General features: G+C 35.9%; 1 protein-coding gene across 11 annotated transcripts in view; it reads right to left on the bottom strand.

Moving 5' to 3' along the window:
* Nucleotides 1-926: 926 nt before the first annotated feature.
* Nucleotides 927-20,513, bottom strand: part of LOC121729604 (TLD domain-containing protein 2) — a 208,107-nt gene continuing 188,520 nt past the window's right edge. For 10 of the 11 annotated variants that reach the window (XM_042118170.1, XM_042118172.1, XM_042118171.1 and 7 more), the window contains 5 exons: nt 9,153-9,271; nt 6,086-6,245; nt 4,483-4,654; nt 3,704-3,809; nt 927-2,755 (listed from right to left, as the gene is read on the bottom strand). In XM_042118170.1, coding sequence (XP_041974104.1) covers nt 2,620-2,755; nt 3,704-3,809; nt 4,483-4,654; nt 6,086-6,245; nt 9,153-9,271 — 693 coding nt within the window. In that variant the 3' untranslated portion in view covers nt 927-2,619. Of the gene's footprint in view, nt 2,756-3,703; nt 3,810-4,482; nt 4,655-6,085; nt 6,246-9,152; nt 9,272-15,967; nt 16,271-20,513 lie in introns of those variants that run through there. The other variant, XM_042118175.1, reaches the window with a different exon arrangement.

Genomic DNA, 20,513 nt, shown 5'->3' with positions numbered 1-20,513 from the left:
CTCAACTATATTTTAGTTAAAAAAGTGTAGGTATGTATTGAATTGTAATAAAATATGTGTGTTGTTACACTTTGTATTTGTTGAAATTTTATTCTAGGTATATTCTAGAATCTAACCTAACCAACCTCTGTGGCTCAATTGGTTGAGTGTGTGGCAGCTCAAGCCGGGGGTCGCGGGTTCGAATCCCGCCGACGGAAAACTTTTTAATGCTCCTGGGTCTGTACTACACATGTATTAAATAATATGTGTATGAAATAATAAAAATCTTAAATATATGTTTAGTATATATTAAATATATTAAATCTATTTCCGTTGTCTGGTACCTGTAACACAAGTCCTTCAGGTACTATGCACGAGGCCAGACTGACGTGGTGTGAAGTGTCCATAGATATTATTATTATTAAAAGGCTACCTAGATTAAAATGCTTGTTTTTATTTTTGACTAAGTGATAACTTTTTTTTCAGAATTAGTTTTAACCATGGAAAAGTTGTCACAAGAGGACCAAGACTTTTTAGCACAAGTTGAAGAAGAACTCAAAGACAGATATACTGAAAAGGATGAGGAATTTATGAAAGTATTTAACTCTGAACCATCAGTTCCACCAATAATGGAAAACTGGTATCCACCATCGGGTCGTAGAAATAACTTCAGAAGAAACAACTCTTATGATCGGTCCAATAACAGAGACCGGGGCTACTATCGCAGGGATGATGGTTACCGCACCAACAGGGACGGGGGCCAAAGTAACTATAGTGACCACAGACGTGGCTACAATGACTATGAAGATGACAGGCACAGTGGCTATGGAAAAAGGCAGCGTTATTAAGATTTCCTGAGTATTGAGACCACTTGTGAAGTTTATACACAGGTCTGCTATATTTCATTATAATTTGTGAATTAAGGACTTATGTAAAAATAAAGACAATTTATTTTTTCAAAAGAATATATTCTCAGTTATTATGGCTTTGATTTTTATTTTTAACAACTTAGAAATTACATAATAGATCATATGAAAGTAATACAGCTACAATAATTCAAGATGGAAATAATTAGAACAATAAATAAATATTAAACTTCTCGTTGCTACTTAACAATGTTATAATAATTATTATTAACAATTAATTATGCCGTTATAATTCTGAACCATTTCTCTCGTCATCGAAAATATTTTAATAAAAGTAAACAGGTTGCGAGGACAGTATACTGTAGGTGCTTAGCTTCAACATTCATTTCTAAAACAGGTCTAGGCTAGATCATATATTCAAATTAAAAATGCTCGCTAAATTTAATACTACATATTTTATAGTTTCCTCTAGTGATACTTAAAAAAATAATTTATATTCTCATAAAAATTGTCGGCGAAAAACATAGCGTTAGTTACATTCCAGCCGAATATCCAGAATATTTTATTGGTAGGATTACTTTACCCAATACTAAACAGATCAAAGCTATAAGATATGTAGGATATATTCTGAATAGATCAACCTCTAACAAATCTTTAATACATGTATACAAAGTGCATTTGGTAATCTTCGTCTTAGCTACATATTGCACATTATTGTTATCGTATAGGAGTTCGGGAGGCCGGCTGCTCGTAGTACGATCGGGAATATGTAGCACCAGGCTAACCCTCGACTCAGGCAGCGAGCACAGCCGTGGTAAGCGAAAGTAATATATTCACTATGCAAAACGAGTCTAACTTCTGCATAATAACGTACATCATAAACACGATTAACTAAAATGGCTCTTGCCATACCAGAATCTAAAGCAACTCCAGTACATTTAAGCTTAAACCGTCGCCTCCGTAAGCACATTACATTTGATAAATAAATTAGTACGACCAGATTAAATCTGAGTAACATCATGCTAAGTGACAAAATTACTAAGCACAATGACGAGTACATCGATCAAGCTCTCTAAGAACTACTCAATAAATCTTCACTAGGTAATATACTGTATCGGCTACTCGTTTCTGTACTGAAGCGTTACACCATAAAAAATATCAATACGCTCCAATTTAGAAATACATATCCGATAATCTACGCGAACATACCGTTTGGCGTTTACGTTTCGACTAAAAACTATAATTTAAAGCAATATTTCATTTTTACTCGATTCGGTTAACTACAAAATATCATATTAAATTAAAGAGTCACACACTTCGAACAGTAAAATGCAATCATAAAATCAAATCACAGCGAAAGTGTAACACGAGCGATGTCCACTAACTTAACACGACTAACATACATACACAACAACATAACACGCGCAGCGCCGGCGCCAAACTGAACATGTCCGTCCGCGCGGGACGCTAGGGGCGCGCTAGCCACATTGAGGCAACACCAATACGGCGCCTAAACTGTAAACCTCTACGTAACGTACGATTTCGTTTTAAATCATTACAAATATCTAAAGTTCTTAACAACAATGCACAATATAAAATTGAATTGACACGTTAGTCGGGGGTGGCCCTCGCGACATACGATCGACAATTGACTAGGATTCAATGCACTCTAGCACGCTGCGCGCCGCCATTGGTCAAGTTTCAGTACGTTTGACTAGATGTGCGCGAGCGGGGGCGGGGCTAGTCTCGCGGGGGGCAGGGGGGGCGGGGCCGCTCAGATGAAGGTCCAGCACTCCATGATCTTGACGATGAAGTCCTCGCGCGTGGTAAGCGGCTCGTTGCCGTACGTGGTGCAGCGCTGCGTGCGGCCCAGGTACAGGTCGCCGTCCAGCCATAGGCCGAATTTGCCGCTGGAAACGTAACAAGTAGGTTAGATCAAGTAAGAATTGTATTATAAAAACGTAGAATGTTAGAACGCCTTTACATTACGTCGCAAGCACTGCGGCAGCAGCGCTGCAGCCGCAGTGCTTGCGACGTAATGTGAAGGCAGCCTTAGACTAAGACTCATTTTACAATTGTTTAACAATTAGTGATGAATAGCCGATCCGAAAGTTCTATAGCTGCTAACTTTATACTGAGCGACAGAGACAAAGTTTTCATTTGAGCTATTCGTCACTAATTATGCTAATTGTAAAGCAGGCTGCAAACATAATATTATGTGTGTTATACAGAAATAGAAACTATTTTAATCTAAATAATGCAGTTGACAAAGGTAGCAGTTTAGAGATAAGTAACTTGACGTCATTCCATAGGTACAACGAATTCCAAAATACGGCGCGTACAGTGCGGACAAATGCGCGATCAGTTTTAGCGCGCGTTCAGACGTGCGCGTTTTCTGCTCGCGCGGATTCATAATTCAGCGCACGCCTCGGATTTTTTTTATAAACGCTATAATATAGCAATTTCACATGTGCTGAATCAGCGCGAGCGAAAAACGCGCACGTCTGAACGCGCGCTTATGGTATTATCTCTCAAGTTTTTACCGACGTTAGAGCTGGCGCGCACTACTACTTTTAGTCGCGCCATTATTTTATTGACCGACACAAATTCAAATAAAATGCCACTTTATGACATAAGCTATAGATTTCATTTTGCTCTACGCCATTGAAAAGCAGCGGCAGCATGGGTCGCTAGACAAATGTCGGTAGAAAATGAAATCTGTAGCCTATTTCATAAAGTAACATTTTATTTGAATTTTGGTCGGTCGGTAAAATAATCGCGCGACAAAAAGTCGTAGTGCACGCCAGCTCTTAAACATGCAGTCACAATTCTCGATAGGAAAGCCAAACGCAACTTACTCTCCGGCACCAATTGATATGTTGTCGTTGCTTCCTCTGATAAAGTACATGTTGTCTCCCGTCCATCCCCAATACTTGAATTTGGTTTTGAATGTTTCAGTTTCTTCTGAAAATATAACACGTATTTATTAGTCGTTATGTTCAATTGGATCGGAAATACTGCCACATAACGTGAGCTTATGAACTATTTCGCGCCATAATAATAGGTAAATTTCTTCTAAAGTACGGTCTTTGACGCTTGCTATCGCCCTATAGCGATAAAATATAGCATAGCTCATAGAAGCAAAACAGCAATATATTTATGCGTAATAAAGACAAGTAGCGATGAGTGATGAGTCAATGACATACGAATTTCGACTTCGCTATAGAACTTTACGCGTTATATGCTTAAGACTTACGAGAACTGCTAATGTAAAATCATTATAGCAGCCGTTATTTAATATCACTACGACTGCTATTTAATGCAGTGTGCAAGATTATATTTTGAAAACAAACCAATGAGGGACAAATGGCGCTAGAGCTCGACAAGGCTGTTTATGAACGTGGCGAGAAAAGGAACTAACGCTTCTATCATACAAAAACGTCATTTTTGACAGTTATCCTTTACCAGCAGCGCACATTGACTGACATTGACACATTCAATTAAAGCCTTGTCGAACTGTACGTAGCCGTACGGTCTATCGTGTCAAACAGCTGTCATATGTCACGAAATAGCCTCCACATGTCACGAAATAGCTGTCCTAATGTAACCCTCATTATCTCCAAACGCAAGTTCTCACCTTCTTTCTCCTCCTCCTTCTTATCTTCTTTATCCTTGTCCTTATCTTCTGCGGGTGTCTGAGAGGGACGGCGCTCGTCCTTGACCCGTTGGAAGGAGAACAGCAGGGATTCCCCTGTGCCGTAGAAGTGTTCAGACGGGTGGAACGCGCAGGACGTCAGTGCACCGAATACCTGCAATTATTATGGAATATTGTATAAGCTGTATCATCTTTCAGTCTCTACTAGATAACGTTGCGCCAAAATTCGTTAATCGCGCGAGAACCCTACCTTTTTCCGGGATTAAAAGTATCCTATGGCCTTTCCTGGGATTTAAAGTAGCTCCATACCAAATTTCAGCAAAATCGATTTAGTGGTTTGGTCGTAAAGATGTGACAGACAGATGGATGTGGTGTCTATATTATATTATTTTGATCCATTTCAAATGAACTGCTATAAATTATGCTTTCTTATATTCGCTTTCTAAGAAACCAGTTTATACCACTATTTTGCGATGGCTCAAAACGATCTGTAGGAATGTTAGTTCTACCTACTTCCATCAGCAAACTCCCCCCCAACCCCCCGGCATGCACGCCACAGATCAAATGACTGGCCGCCTCTAGATATTTGGAACTTAGATTTCTACCCAACGAAACAAAACCCAGAGAGTAAAATGTAGATTATAGAGGTGTGCAATATTTGAATAAATATCCTATCAATAGATCCAGAAAGTAGAAACAACAGTACCGTCCGACCTCCGTCAGCGAGAAACATCTTTGTTATACTTATTATAGAATACCTTATTTCAATTGTGCATCCGACTATAGGTTATGTAAGTTGCTGGTCGGACAGATACTAAGGTCACATTGCGTCGCATCAATCTGACTGTAAGGTTACGTAGCCACATACACATTAAAACGCCATTAAAAATAAGTACCTACAGCTTGTAAAACCTAATTAGGTATACCTAATTAGGTTTTACAAGCTGTAGGTACTTATATACATATTAATTTAATAAACAAGTCTAATTTAGGATTAACTAGTATAAAGCTGTAGATTATACGGACTGAGCACATAGGCTACATTTGTTAGAGTTAAGATTTACTTACTTTATTTACTCACTCAAAGAACAACAAGATTTACTCACGTCCTCTTTGCGAGTTTGTAAGTATTTGCGAGTCCTTACATAGCTGGATCTACTTATAGCGTAGCTGATAGTCTACATTTGACTTAGGTCGACCATAGACGGACCGCATTTTGCAAAATGCGGTCGCTGCACGGCGATCTGCAGTTTTCATAAAATATGTACCATCGAAGAAATTGATTCATAGGCAGTGGACGGACCTACGTCATTTGGTCAGATTATGTCAATTCAACGTTAATCGTGATCTGTCGGCTGGGTTTGACACAACGCGACCAAATTACATAGGTCCGCCATCTGCCTATGAATCAATTTCTCGCATAGTACTTACATACTAATTACTAAATTCATATCCGCAATACACGGACAGCTCAAACAGTTCTTGAGCGGTCGGTGCCAAGTTGCCAACGCGACGGCTCTAGAGCAGTCTAGTCGGTCGCGACTGCAACTTGCGTTCCATCTACGGCCAGTCTTAGGCTACTCACGTTGTTGTCTGTGTCCTGTATGACGAGCAGCACGGGGCTGTCGACGCGCTGCATCTTGCGGTACATGGAGGCGAGCGAGAACCCGTGCTGGCTGGTGCTGAACGCCAGCGACCACATGTAGCCTTGCGCGCGCGCCGGCAGAACGCTGCATAGCTTCTCTCTGTAAAAGATTCACGGTAACATTATTATTTCCGTTAAGACATTCTAAACGGGAAAGTCCTAAAGGTAAAAAAAGTTGCCGCAAAATTAGGGCTAGGAGTCAAAACCAGAGCAATGTATAATGTTTATACTTAGGTAGCCCTTAGCGCTTGAATTTCAATAATTTCAAAATTTCAATATTTGAAATGTCTACACTCTGTGTCTGCAGTTATAGCTAATAGTGTAGGCATACTACAGCCTACAGGCACCTATCTAGGTTATGATCTGGAACAGTTTGAGAATTAAACCCACATTAATTGTGCCCCTCTGCAGAAGATAGAAGTTTTGACTTCGAGTTCCGACGACTTCTACAACCGATCCAAAAATTCCTACCATATAATATCCAAGTATTAAGGCTGTACCTAAGCCTCTGACTTTCAATAAGGTCAAGCGCACACTTGCAGTCATATGGCCCTAATGAGTCGATTGTTTGAGGTTGGCGCCAGCGCCGAGTTTCCTGTCGCACAATTTGCGCTGCATTTAGTTGGCTTGTTCTGAGAAACAATTACGCTTGGCACGCGGCACTTTTCATGTGTGGTATATAGCTATTTGAAATTAAATGTTCGGTCTTATATTTCGTTAACGTGTTTCTCGAATGATCTATTTTGCGCCAGTATTTTGTGTAGTGATATATTTAGAAGCCCTTGGACATGTAGTGAACCAATTAGCGCCACTGCCCTGGCAGATGCAAAGTAATAAAGCGGGCTTTGGCCTGACTGGGCATACCGCCTCACTCGGTCCGATGATCTTCCTTTTGGCTTTCACCAGTTAGCTTCCAGATATTTTCATTCTAAGGCAACAGTTAAATCTATTATTGTCTTGCCAGACAAGGATACCGGCTTAGCAGCCTCTAGCCTTATTTTAACTGACATCCAAAATAAGGAGGAGATTTATGATCGGCCATGGATATTTTTTAAATAATAATAGAATTAAGTAACTATGATAAATACATAGATTATCTTTTCATGGCATTTTAAATATCGATACGAGTTCAATAGAATACCTACTATATGCAGCAGGCACAGTTGCAAATAACCACAGGAAGTACTGGCGGTCCGTCAGTTAATCAACCGCGAAATGTATACGCTACCTGACGGCTACTTGAGTTACTTTAGATATTATAGACGATTGTAAAGGTCAACGTAATCGGAGAACTGTTGATCTTTGAGAATATCAGACGTTTAAAGTTATTATGTGTTATTCGATTTTATAAAATCCAACCAAAAAAAAAAAAAACTGTACGACCAAAAGGCAAAGCTGATGAAAATTTTGTTCAAAAATATATCAATACACACGCCAAACCCTTAGAGCTAGAAACTTAAAATTTTAGTACCATCATAGACTAAGAAAAATTTTCTCTTACTTCTCTTAACTAAGAAAGGATTTTTTTATTTCACTCCCTCAAGGGGTGAAAGAGATGATCAAATAGTTATTAAATTTTTCGTGTAGGCGAAGCCACAAAGCAAATTTTTATAATTTACAATGAAGTATTTGTATTATAGTTTGTGGGACGGCAGATCTGAATCATCATCGTGAGCGTCGCGACGATGTTTCGTAACGACACGTCACGCCATCGTCTTCTTAGATCACCCATGTGAGCAATGAATTTAAAAATGACGTCTATATTTTTTCTTTGGGCAGAACAATTAGCCATAGTCCAGCATGATGCTCTCAGAGGCGAAACAGCTTTGCACGGGGTGTGTGAATTGCGAATCCAAATGGTTTATGATAACATTCACAGTATTGCGAAGTTGTAAATATTATTGTCAGAGTCAGGCGTAATTATGTCACCGTTGGTGAGGATTTGAATATCAAATGAGATACAGTAGATATAGACAATAAATGCCGACGCACGTAGTCTCGTCTCGCTGCATAAAACCCAATCAGGGTCGTATTGTTTGTATGCTGTTGTTTCATGTATACTGAAAATATCCTATGTATGAGGTTTTAATCCGGATGGCATTTTAAATATAATTTATATTATTCTCGCTCTATTTTCTTACTTTAGAAAAAAAAAACAATATACATTTTCTATTTGTTGTTTGTGTTCGGCCGATAGACCTCTATAGAAAATATATTTCCGAAAGACCTATATCCACCCTTTATTATCTTAAAGTCATATTACGGAGTCCAGACTGGAGACATTCAGAGCTGAGACTTTTGGTATGTGGAGTAAGTAGTAACAGAAACTTGGCTCTACAAAAGATATTATAATAATTTTCTTTATCAACGCGTTTCAATGGTTTCTTCTTCACACCACAAATGGCAGCATCTATTAAAGTGACTACACTTTCTCGTGTCGTCTCGAAGTCTAACAATATCACATCGTTATCAGTAGGCGATTGACTTTTGTCACGTCTGTCCTCTCTGACGTAGTCAATTGATCGCTCCCCCAATATAGACGCGTCAGACGAATTAGGGTCATAACGTAGTGCTAGTGCCTGTGCATCGTTTGTCACGTAGTACAATATGATATCATTTACTTGCTTCACGTAGGTGATAGGAACGTACGAAACGTATACCTGCAAGGTATACGTTATACAGACTGTGTCACTCTGTATAACGTATACCTTGAAGGTATCTCCTATCTTTTTTTTTTATTCAAATCTTTTTGCTAAGAGGTTGCACCATGCAAGTTTTTTGCGCCGGTACTTCTTGCTGGATATGTTCCCGATCCGATCGTAGACCTGACGAAAAGTTTCTAACTAACATGGAAATAGAACATTTTCATTCATACATTCGTTCATAACCCTCTCCTCTTCCTCATATATCTGTGTTCCACGGTGTACGCTTTCTGAAAATGTTAGTTTTTAACCAACTTAGAAATAACATATTTTCATTCATTCATATCCCTCTCTCTCTCTCACACCTGTGCTCCATGGTGAATATCTCCGAGGTGCCGATGAGGTCGGGCGGCGAGAACTCCATGTCGACGGAGGCGCCCGACGAGTACAACGCCCGCCGCAGCTCATCGCTCATAGACAGCACCTGATGGAAGGACATCTTTGTTAGACATATTTGAGAATGTCACTTAAGTTTATTACTTAAGCTAGTGCACGCCTAGCTGTGGTGTATTATAAGATTTCCAGATTTTTCTCAGGACTTTTTAAAATTATCTTATCCTATGTTATTGTTATTAATTTTATATCTAATTTATTCACATTTATTAATACATTTTCACTATGGTATTTTACTTAGGTCTATGTTCATTTGTACTTTATGCTCTTTGTTAATTGCTAGGTCCAATTATTATTAAGTCACTCGCAAATGAACGAATGAAAAAGAACTAAAGCTGTTCTGGACACAGTCATCAGTCATCTATGCTCTTTTGTTAGATCATTATATTCTAAGGTTATTATGTATTTTGCACATATCGTGTGGAATCATATTTTATCTTTTATCCCAATCGTTTAGGTATTCTCAACACAAATGTGATGTTTTGTTTTACATACATGCAAATCAGTTGTTGCGAGGTCGGTGCCTTGCAAAATTAAAATGGATTTTTCCATATTACTTCAATTATATAGAAGATTATAATATTATTTTGTTTACGGATCATTTAATTTAAATAAAAGGAAAATAAAGATAAGCGGCAAGTCAACAACTTTTACCGTGTGAATTACAATAATATTATTATATACATATTATTATAATTACAAGCTGAACATTAACGTCATAAATAATATTTACTTAGCCCTGCTATTTAACAATAAGAAAGTTTTTTTTCTTATCGAAACCAGAAAAGTTACAAAAAAGACTCTACCAACTACATTATTTTGTAAAGGTTTCGTTGTACTTTCTGAGGAGTATTGTGTTACAAAGAGAAAAGCGAGTGCTCGTGAATTTAGAAATTCAATACAGAATAGAACCTTAAAGATCTATTAAAACTTAACACAAAAATACGCTCTTAATTTTAAATTTACTCACCAAACGCCTCCACAAAAATTAGTTGGTTAATAAAAAACATTTATTAGGAAAATACAAAAATTTAAACATGCTCAAAATGGAGTTTACAATATCGAATTAATGAAAAACATTCGTCGAATGAAAATGACACAGTTCAGTGCGGTGAATGAGTGAATGGTGAACGATTTGCATTCCGTAACTACAGTTCACATTCAACGGACGAGTGCGTGTGCACTTTCTATGCGCTGTGCGGGTTGTGCCGAGCGACACTATTAGCCCAGTCGGGAAAATATTATACAGCGTGTTTTAAAAGTTAAATGAAGTCATTCTTTAACTTGGTACTCCTAAGCTAATTCTACTAAACTACTCTTATATTTCATTCTATAATAATAAAGCCGTTTTTAAAGTATGTAAACATTATTTTGGGCATAAAAATTAATGAAACATTACATTTAATTCCTAGCTGCAGAATTATTTCGTGGGATTTTGACCAAATAATGGGTCAATTGTTTCATTAGAATTAGTAACGCTCAATAAAATAAATCTTAGTTTTTTTCTTATGTCATTGTCGTCAGCAAAATAAATGCATACAATTTGTACCTACCTATTTTAGCACTTCAGCTAAATGGGGAAAAAAGGATATTTTTAAAAATTTTTTTGAGGTAACTAAACAAAAAACTACAATAAAAACCTAAAGATTTCCATCCGACCACAAACTTGACAAACAAGTTTAATTTTAAAGTAGCGACATTTTTTACAGCTTGCTTATTTATGGAGATAAACAAATTTATATTCAAACGTAGGTTAAATGTAGTAGTAAAAAAATGTCTTAAAAAAGAGTAACAAGGTTTTTGTTAACTTTTTTGTTGCACTCTATAAATTTTACAGAAATCTAAAGCTTGCAGTTTTAGGGATTTTAAGATAAAATCGAATAATAAAAATAATCTGTTAATTTTTTTATGAAAAAAAAAAAACATTTTAAATAATACTCAAATATGGAACATTGAACCCCTCTTACCTCGCACACACAGTGTATCGTGCCGCGCCGGCATTTTGCAATGGATTTCCTCCGCACCGCGATTTTGAACGCGATCTTGTCCGCTTTACGTATCTTCTCCTCAAAGTTCCGGAACCATTTTCGAATCATTTTTGAAAATTTTAAATAAATTTTGAAAAAGCAACAAACTTTAATTTTTTCCCTTTTTATAAAAAACTGCTATTTTTTTGTCAATTTCATTTTTAATTTTGATCGTAACAGATTTTTTACGGCTGAATACCAATCGGTGACATGATGTACACAAAATTCGCGTTATTCTTAGCGAAGCTGAATATTTGACTGTCCACCGGTAAGTTGACAGCGATTAAGTAAAAGTTTATCTCTTATCAGTAGTTTATTGTTCAGATAGGTGCCCCTTTTGAACTGATAACCCTAATTTACGACTTAACAGCCTTAATCTTTGAGTATACTTATTCGAAACATACTTCGGCTACTTCCACAAAAAATATTTTAAAAGGTCAAGTTTTCATTTTAATCATTTTTCTCTGATCTTTACCGAACAGAGCAGGCTGCGGAATTCTAGAAATATATTTTGCTTTACTTAAATGTATCAATATTGATATAATATATTAAGATAAATAAGTAAATAGGTAAAACACAAAGCATACATAGTGACTTAAATAATGCGTAAAAATGACATAACACTTTACACTGGTATCACTAGTAAAACACCTCATTAGCTACTTTCTATGAAATTGTAATTATAGCTGAGAGCTAACAATGCGACATTTAAACTTTCGAAATTACACTGTTGTAACGTTGTTCAATATTTGACGGTAAACTATTCCGACTAATCATTCCTTTACGTGATTTTACGACTGGAAAATAGAACTCTCGTATATTAAACAATACAACAACATTCGTTTAAACGTAGGAAAAAAGTAGGATAAAGGCATTAACATTACAAATGCGAAAGTGTGTCTGTCTGTCACCTCTTCACGCCCAAACCGCTGAACCGATTTTGATGAAATTTGGTATGGGGATACTTTGAGTTTCAGGAAAAGACATAGGATACTTTTTACCCCGGAAAAATGTACGGTTTCCGCGAGATAAACGAAGTTGCGGGCGTCGTCTAGTAATTTATATTGGGCTATCTATTTTAATAGAGCTGTCAATGCCCAATCAGCTTCCCAATCAGAAATTATCATACAATTATACAACCACGCCTATGACTCAGTGACGAAGCCATGACGTATTTATTACCTAAAGAACTGCGATAAAGATTGAGAACACATTCAAGCAGTACACGTTTTTATCCTAATCGAGATGATTACAATTAAAACAAAATCAGTAACATTTTAGACGATGGACTTATCATTGTCACAAATTCTATAAAATACTTAAAAAACGAGGGTGGAAGTGTTTTCATTTTTACCCCCGTAGTCCAAACAAAATAAAAATAGAGCATGTTTGGTCACGTGCCAAAAATGACCACATAACTGTTATACATCAGTTCTACGTTATCAACGACTAATACCCGTTAAAATTTAAAGGATCATTTTGAGCTTAAAGGATTAACATCGATAGATGTAAATTGACGTATTATAAGTTATAATACGTCAATTTACATATATCTTAATATATATATTTCTTGTGTGCGTGTGTATGTGACTGAACTCCTCCTAAACGACTGGACCAATTTTGATGAAATTTTTTGTGTGTGTTCGTGGAGATTCGAGAATGGTTTAGATTTACAGTTTGGTCTACTGGAAAATGTTTTTTCAATTAATTTCTTATTTATAAGGAGTTGTTGATTTTGGAATGTTTTACATTAGATCCGGCGGACGGCGCTATCATCGCATTCAATATTATTCTATTTCAATTTTAGTTTGTCCTGACAGATGGTGCTACGATTAATTTGAAAAAAAATTTGTTAATCAATTCATGTGCTGATTAAAATATTAAATAAATAACACATAGGCTACAATTTTAACCGACTTTCAAAATGGGGGAGGTGTTATGTTCGTTTTCTTATATTCAACGATTACTCCGCCGTTTGTTAACCGATTTTCAAAATTTTTCTTTTGGTATATAGGGTATCATCCCAATTTGGTATTATATTTAGAAAAGTGGTGATCTGATGAAGGATCCATAAGTAATCGAGGGAACTCCTCAAAACTTATAGGGAAACATATGGTGACTTCGGTTTCGTGAGAAGTATTCTAAGCATATGCTACCAACAAGTAAGATTTTGCACCGAGATATACCTGGTATACCGTGGTTCGGAAGGTGCTGAGAGAATTCCTAATTCTTTATAGATACAAGTTTGGGAGTTTCGGCGTTGTTTTAAGAACAGAAAGCATATGCTACTATGCAAATTACATTCTTCATCATCATCATCATCATTACCATATTATACCATTTCATAGTCTTTTAGATCGAGACTCGAGTTTGTCAAGCGATAATTAAAAAAAATCTATATCTACCTAATATTATAAACCTGAAGAGTATGTTTGCTTGAACGCGTCAATCTCAGAAACTACAGGTCCGATTTAAAAACTTATCTCAGTGTTAGATAGATCATTTATCGAGTAAGACTCATCATTTATCGAGAAGGTTATATTATATTATTACTCTAAGACTAATACGACAGAAGAAACTCAGGAAAATGTGGGAAAAACGGGGGAAATATTTTTTATGGGAAAATGTACCTACGGATTCTGTAAAATTTCTAATTTACGCGGGCGAAGCCGCGCGGGACATCTAGTAATATATATAATTTATAACTCAAATTTTGAGAAGAAAGTTTGGATTCTTCTCAAAAAATTTAGAGCGTTCAAAGAAATGGTGATACCAATTCTTTGCCCAATGTTGAATTAGATATTTCGTTAAAAATCTTCTTTATGCATACAATTTATAACGTTATTGTCCTGTCAAATTCAAAACCAGTCTTAAGTGGTCCAAGTCAAAGTTCTAGAATAGCGACTGATACCTTTATTTATAACTTGTTTTTATGCAAATACAAGTGCAATTTCGATATCGGTGAAGTATAGTGATGTCGCAATAATAAACATTCCCCGTTATCGTTCAAAAGCGGCCGCGGCCCGTCATATGCGCTTACGCAGCGCATGTGGGCAGAAAGTCCATTTAAATGCTCAAAAACATTATGACGTCTATTATACATATTCCTAGCAAGTGGGAATTAAAAATGTGTTACCTATACTCTGCGCAAAATGACGTGTTGGAAACGAAACATCTTTTCAGTCAGATTAATGAAAGTCAATTTTCATGATTTTTTGTTCCAATATACCACAGACCGACCATCTTCTCGAAACAGGTATGTTGCCCCTCCTAGCTAAAATCCTGGGTACGGCCATGCGCTTGGGCATATTTTATATAGATGGATAACGCCGATCAATTGCATGCCCGCCGGGCATTTACCCATCTATGACGCAGTTGTATTATACGCAACAGCCTGTATGCAGTTGTCTGCAGTGTATTTACCTCGGAGTTTCGTGAGAGTGACTCTTATGTTATTCGTATTAAGATTCTCTCGGAGGTCAAATAATTCCAAACGGACTGTAATATATCTGTGTTGATTTTGGTTATTTGCAAACCGTTTGCCATTAAATTATTTTTAGAGTAACGTGTCCTTAATTGCCTATTCTCAGACAGCTCATCTGACTCAGATACAGAACAAATTGTTTCGCATTCTTGGCAAATATGAAAGAACACAAAACAATAATTTGTTAATCTTTTCAGCAAGAAAGAGCGTATATATAATATGTGCATGATATTCATGATGACTTAAATAAAATCTACATTATTATACAACCCATTCATAGAAATATCTTTTTATAGTTACGAAATCAAACGGATGTAGAGTTGACAAAAAAGGTTACATAAAGATCATTCTAGACTCTAGAGCTACAAAAACACATCATTAGCTTTGTCATGATTATTTCAATTAGATTATAATTTATAATGATAGTTAATTAAAGGCATTTTTACTGGAAAAAATATAGAGATTCTTCTCGAAATGATAGAGAAAGTGTTCAAGAGTTTTCACTGATTTCAATTTTGACAAAGTCTATTAGTATAAAAACCTAATGGGTCATAACTCATAACTGAGTCTTTTCATTTTCAATCAGAAAATTGTAACGTTTTAAAGGTTTATTTACTTTCACGTTATCAATTATTTATTTACCAACATGTGATGTTGTCTCCTTCATTATCTCCAATATGATTCAACTAAAGAACTAATAGGCATGCAAGCAGCAAGGCATACATGGGCGTTAACGTATTATTCAAAACAAAACCTCGTTCAAATTTTCCGGCTCAAATTAGGCATGTATTGTGTGCATTGTACACGAGTGGCGTTATTAATTACATATGGACATTCGCTATAGTTCACCGTACTCAACAATAATATGATCTCATAGATTCCTCTCGAATTCCTACATCGATGACCATAGCAAACAGGTTTTGTCCAACGTGTTGCAATCCAACTATTTGGTCTACAGATGTTTTTCAAATGCTTTGTGTTTTGTTTATAATTGAAATAAACGTGACTATAATGTAATTTTCATTTTAGAAATACCTCTATGTGTATAAATATTAATTACTAGTGACGCACAAGAAAAATAAATATACAGACAATAATAGAGTCAGGTGAAATTTAACAGCTATTATGTTGTTATATCAATACGAACATGAAACACGTAATAATATATTGCAATTCATATTTAGTTAGCCGTCCGTTTCACTAACGGTACCCTCACCTTCTCGTCGTAACTGGAAGGCCGTTCCGGTGGCGCCGGCCCGAAGCGCACCATGTCTATCCATTTCATAGTCTGCATTTACGCGGTCTTATCTAACATTCGCGGCAAAACAATAAAAACAAAACAAATCCTCGAATCAGTCATGCGCCCGTACGAGAAACTCGGCACTGATGCTTATAAACAAACGATGGTCGGTCGCGTGCGGCCGAAATAGCTCATTGCCGTCGTGCGGAGCGATCGAGTATTCGCCCAAGAAGCGTCTACCGCGAAGCAGCGATACTTGGGAACTAGCGTGAAAGGCCGCCGGCTGTCGCCGACCCCGCCGCTGATCGCGTCGCTAGTCGCTACACACCAGCACCACACGGCACACAGACGGACGCAACGGGGAAACGAATTAATTCAGCACGAGAACAATTGGCGGATTTACTGCACAAGAAAATGTTAATTAACGTCACTTCACCGATATGGGTTTACGTTATAAATTGTTACTCGTTATAATTGGAGTCATTGAAACTGCAACGGATATACAACTGCGCGGAGACACGTAAACGGCAGTAAATGTGTCAGAACTCAGAGCTCACCATAGGTAGCATTCAAATGGAATACTAATTTGATTATATTTATAACAATTAAACAAGTTACCCTTTGGTCAAAACAATATATTAAAAAAAAATTATAAATTAAAGCAGGAGATCAGTGGCCAAATATTGGCCGTACTTCCTTTCCTGCATTAGGCCATTAGCAAATTTAGTTTTGGCGCAGCTTCCTATACAGGGTGTAACAAAAATAAGTGATAATACTTTAGAGTGTACACACCCTAAAGTATTATCACCTATTTTTGTTACACACTGTATAAAGTTGTTCTATTGCATAAGGTTTTCACATTACACCTTTATTGAATCGTACAGATTCATCTAATGGGAAGATTACATAGGTCGATTCTTCCGCAGGTGTAAATAAGCGAAATACTGACAGATTTTAGGGAACTCCTCTATTAAACGGTTACTTTGTTATTCTTTCGTAGAAAGTTTTACATGCAGAGGGACAAATCACAAGATCACATTTTTCAATCCAGGCTAATAGCGAGGGATCTATTTCAAATAGGTCGCCAATAGCATTAGTCACGTAATGGATACTGAGGAAGCGTTCCAGTCCACTACACTCAGTATGAATATCTGATGTCAAACGGAACCCTCGCAAAACAATTACATTTTGAAATCAGAACACTTCTGTCATGTGGCTCCTAGTTTCTGAACTGTACACGGTCTCATGTTTATTTTAAAAGTTCTATGTAGTATTATTGATTGACTGCTTTTACTCACCCACATTTTTTTTATCTATGCGCTTATCTTTAAATGTATTATAGGTATACCAGGATCTGATGGTATGATGGCAGATTTTCAAAAATCCTTGATACACATTGGATAAATTTTTATATTTGCATGTTTCACATAGAATCAGCTGCTATAAGAAAAAAAAGGTTTAAAATATTTTATTCCCCGGCATTACTAGAGTCAATTTCTTTTCTCATTTTTTGCCATCCGATTCTGGTAGACCTATAAAAACCTGTTAACATCCTGTATCGAGATCATGCTATTTTCTACTAATTAGCAGAAATATTTATAATCTTAAATAATTTCTATTACATTCGATAAAATAACAACATAATCCACATAATCTTATTTTCGAAACTAAGGAATGAGTAGGCCTTTTAATTCTTCGTATTTCGTGATTGGATACGTTTTATTTTTGCTGATCTTATTGTTTATCTCAGACAAAAGATTATATCAATTAATGATTAACATGGCTCCAGATCTAAACTTTAACAAAATATCAAGATGTATTATTCAAGAAAATGAGTATAGGTAGTATTTTTTGTTAACCAACATAATTTTGGTTATCACAAGAAAAATATTATCGCTTGATATTGAATTCCAGTTTTCAACATAACAGCTCTTCAAAAATACTAAGTACATGTAAAAAATATACTAACAAGTATTTTGGACGCCTTGCTATTTAACTAAGTACGAATAAGAAAAACTAGTATTTGATAACAAACAAACATCAAAATACTTTAAGATGCCATTAATAACAGGATGCAGATCCCACTGGGTGAAACAATAGCAGTTGGTAAAAACAGATGTTTGAAAACATGACAACGTTCGAATATTTTTTAATGTAACATCCTTGTGCATATTAAGATTTAACACCTCCATCATGGATATCGCAGACACAATAGATTTTCAATTGTTATGCGGCAGCCGGCTGCCGCATTGGGGATTGATGGGTTAACATTGGTACCCGCTTCCAAAGAGTTTCCATAAAACGAGATGCCTTTTTAACTTAAGCGTGTTATGTCCTAAAATATTTTAAACCAGTTGTTTCACTTAACATTCTCTCATCGGGTATTCAAAGTACTTATTGAATACACTTTTCAACGCGAATCAAGGCTAAAAATCGAGATCACGCTTTAGTATAAAAACTTTTACTTTTTTTAGTCCAATATGGACTGGTATTGTTTAGTTTTATTTTTACAGTGGGCTTGTTTTAATGTGGGCGTTGTAATTTATTTTTAGTTTTAAATGTATGACCAACTAAAATGCCTGAAATTTTCTGTCTTATAAGTATCCTTATAAGAAGAATTTTTGGCAGCTTGCTTTGATTAAGGGTCTCTACAATTATTGTTTTTAATAAAAACAAGATTGGACATCCAAAATGATTAATGTTATTATTTTTAGTAACAATAAGAAAGGTAACGGCATAATAGACATAACTACGTAACGGTAAATCCTCATTTTTTATGTAACAAGAGAACTTAAACGTCACACAGAATAGTCTGTTTGTTTAGGTAGATACAGATAATTCAGAGTTTAGAAAAATTAACTTAAACAACGTGCTTGTAAGCCCATGACTGTCAAAACAAAACATATTATGTGATATTGCAACAAGAACTAAAAAATAATAACTTTGTAAATTGCAAAATAAATTTTAAAAAGCCAATTGTTTAAGTGCCCACACAACTTGTAAACCCGAAAACCTTCGATTGTACATGAAACAAAACTAGATTTAAGATAAAAGAGTTTACTTAAAATTAATTAACGTTAAGAACTTAAAATAACATAAAACCCTGGTTGCCCTTGAAAATACAAATATAACGTTCACAATAAGTAGAGCTACATTATAACATGATAACATAAACATATTGAGATCTGATTTTCATCAAATTAATATTTAATGTTTCTTTAGTGTTTATCCATACTACTATTCATATTTCATATGAAATGGACATAATATTAATATATAAAATTCTCGTGTCACAATGTTAGGCCGCGTACTCCTCCGAAACGGCTTTACTCATTTTAACCAAATTTTATATTGATAAGTGAATTTGTTGAATAAATAATTACAACTCGAGATTGACGGCGACCATTGTTTGTGCGACGGGATAGCGATGGACGTTGCCATGGTGACATACTTATTTAGTCACTTCAATAAAATAATACGGGCGAAATCTATACTAATATTATAAATGCGAAAGTATCTCTGTCTGCCTGTCTGTCTGTCTGTCTGTCGTCAAAACTACTTCTAATAAATAATAATTCTAGAGTCTGAGAAAGGACATAGGCTACATTTTGATGTGGGAAAATATCTTATTTCCATGAAAATATCGATGAAAATTAATTCTCATTGCGCGTGGCCAGCGCTCATCCCGGGGGTCCTGGGTTCGAGTCCCGCAGGCGGGACAAAAAGTTTTCAATGTTCCTGGATCTTGGATGTGTATTAAAATAATATTTCAAAAATCTTAAATATATTTTATGTATAATATTATAAAAAATCCAGAAATATATCGATGCAATGAACATTTTAGTTCTAATACGATTCAGGTTGCAGATGGCGTTTTATTTTTTACTTCATTGTAACATAGAACTAATCATACTTATTAGTTATTATGTTTATAGTTTTTAATACGTTAGAATATTATGTTTAATAATATTATCACTTGGTATAATAATAATCAATCTATCTTATCTTATAGAACTCCTACTGCATTTCTAAGGAGTTCGAGTGTACCGTGTTGGCCTATATTCCATCCAGAAAATATATCAATGCAATCAACATTTTAATTCTAATATATGAAAACAGATGGCGTTGTATTTTTTACTTCATTATTGTAACAGAACTAATCATACCTACCTTATTATATATTAGTTTTTATTCATAACTAGCTGTTGCCCGCGACTTCGTCCGCGTGGACTTTAGTTTATAGCGCTCGGTGTCAACAAAATTTGTGTCAAATTTAAAAACTTTTTAAAACCCTGGTAAGTGGTACCCCTCTTAGGGCCGCGCTACACCGGAATGGCAGCGCTAAAAGTGCTCGCCTCGCCGCTGTCATTCCGGTGTAGCGCGGCCCTTAATTAATCAAAATACCCAAAAACAGCTGTGCAGAGTGCACATAATCATAAATATTATAAATGCGAAAGTATCTCTTTCTGTCTGTCAGTCTCGCTTTCACGCCAAACGCCAAAATTTTGTATACAGATAGTCT

This window comes from Aricia agestis, chromosome 8, assembly GCF_905147365.1.
Source record: "Aricia agestis chromosome 8, ilAriAges1.1, whole genome shotgun sequence".
Lineage (NCBI taxonomy): Eukaryota > Metazoa > Arthropoda > Insecta > Lepidoptera > Lycaenidae > Aricia > Aricia agestis.
This window is presented reverse-complemented; position numbering and strand designations above follow the sequence as displayed.